At 47.3% G+C, this 220-nt stretch overlaps 1 protein-coding gene across 1 annotated transcript; it reads left to right on the forward strand.

The window, feature by feature from the left end:
- Positions 1 to 4: 4 nt before the first annotated feature.
- On the forward strand, positions 5 to 214 carry LOC103524180 (heat shock protein 83-like; the record flags this gene model as incomplete). The annotated part of the gene is made up of 1 exon (XM_008489184.1): positions 5 to 214. A coding segment is annotated over one exon (210 nt), but the record flags the coding sequence as incomplete, so codon positions are not given.
- Positions 215 to 220: the final 6 nt, after the last annotated feature.

Below are 220 nucleotides of genomic sequence, written 5' to 3' on the forward strand. Positions count from 1 at the left end.
TAAGAACGATAAGGCTGTCAAGGATCTAGTCAATCTTCTCTTTGAAACCTCTCTCCTGTCATCTGGATTCACTCTGGAGGAACCCCAAGTCCATGCTGCTCGTATACATCGCATGATAAAGCTAGGTCTGGGTATAGAGGACGAGGATGAAGTAGCTACTGGTGATGATGTCAAGGCGGGAGATATTCCTGTGGCTGAAGGAGAAGCTGAGGATGCTTCT

This window comes from Diaphorina citri, unplaced genomic scaffold (genome assembly GCF_000475195.1).
Source record: "Diaphorina citri unplaced genomic scaffold, Diaci psyllid genome assembly version 1.1 scaffold150304, whole genome shotgun sequence".
NCBI lineage: Eukaryota > Metazoa > Arthropoda > Insecta > Hemiptera > Psyllidae > Diaphorina > Diaphorina citri.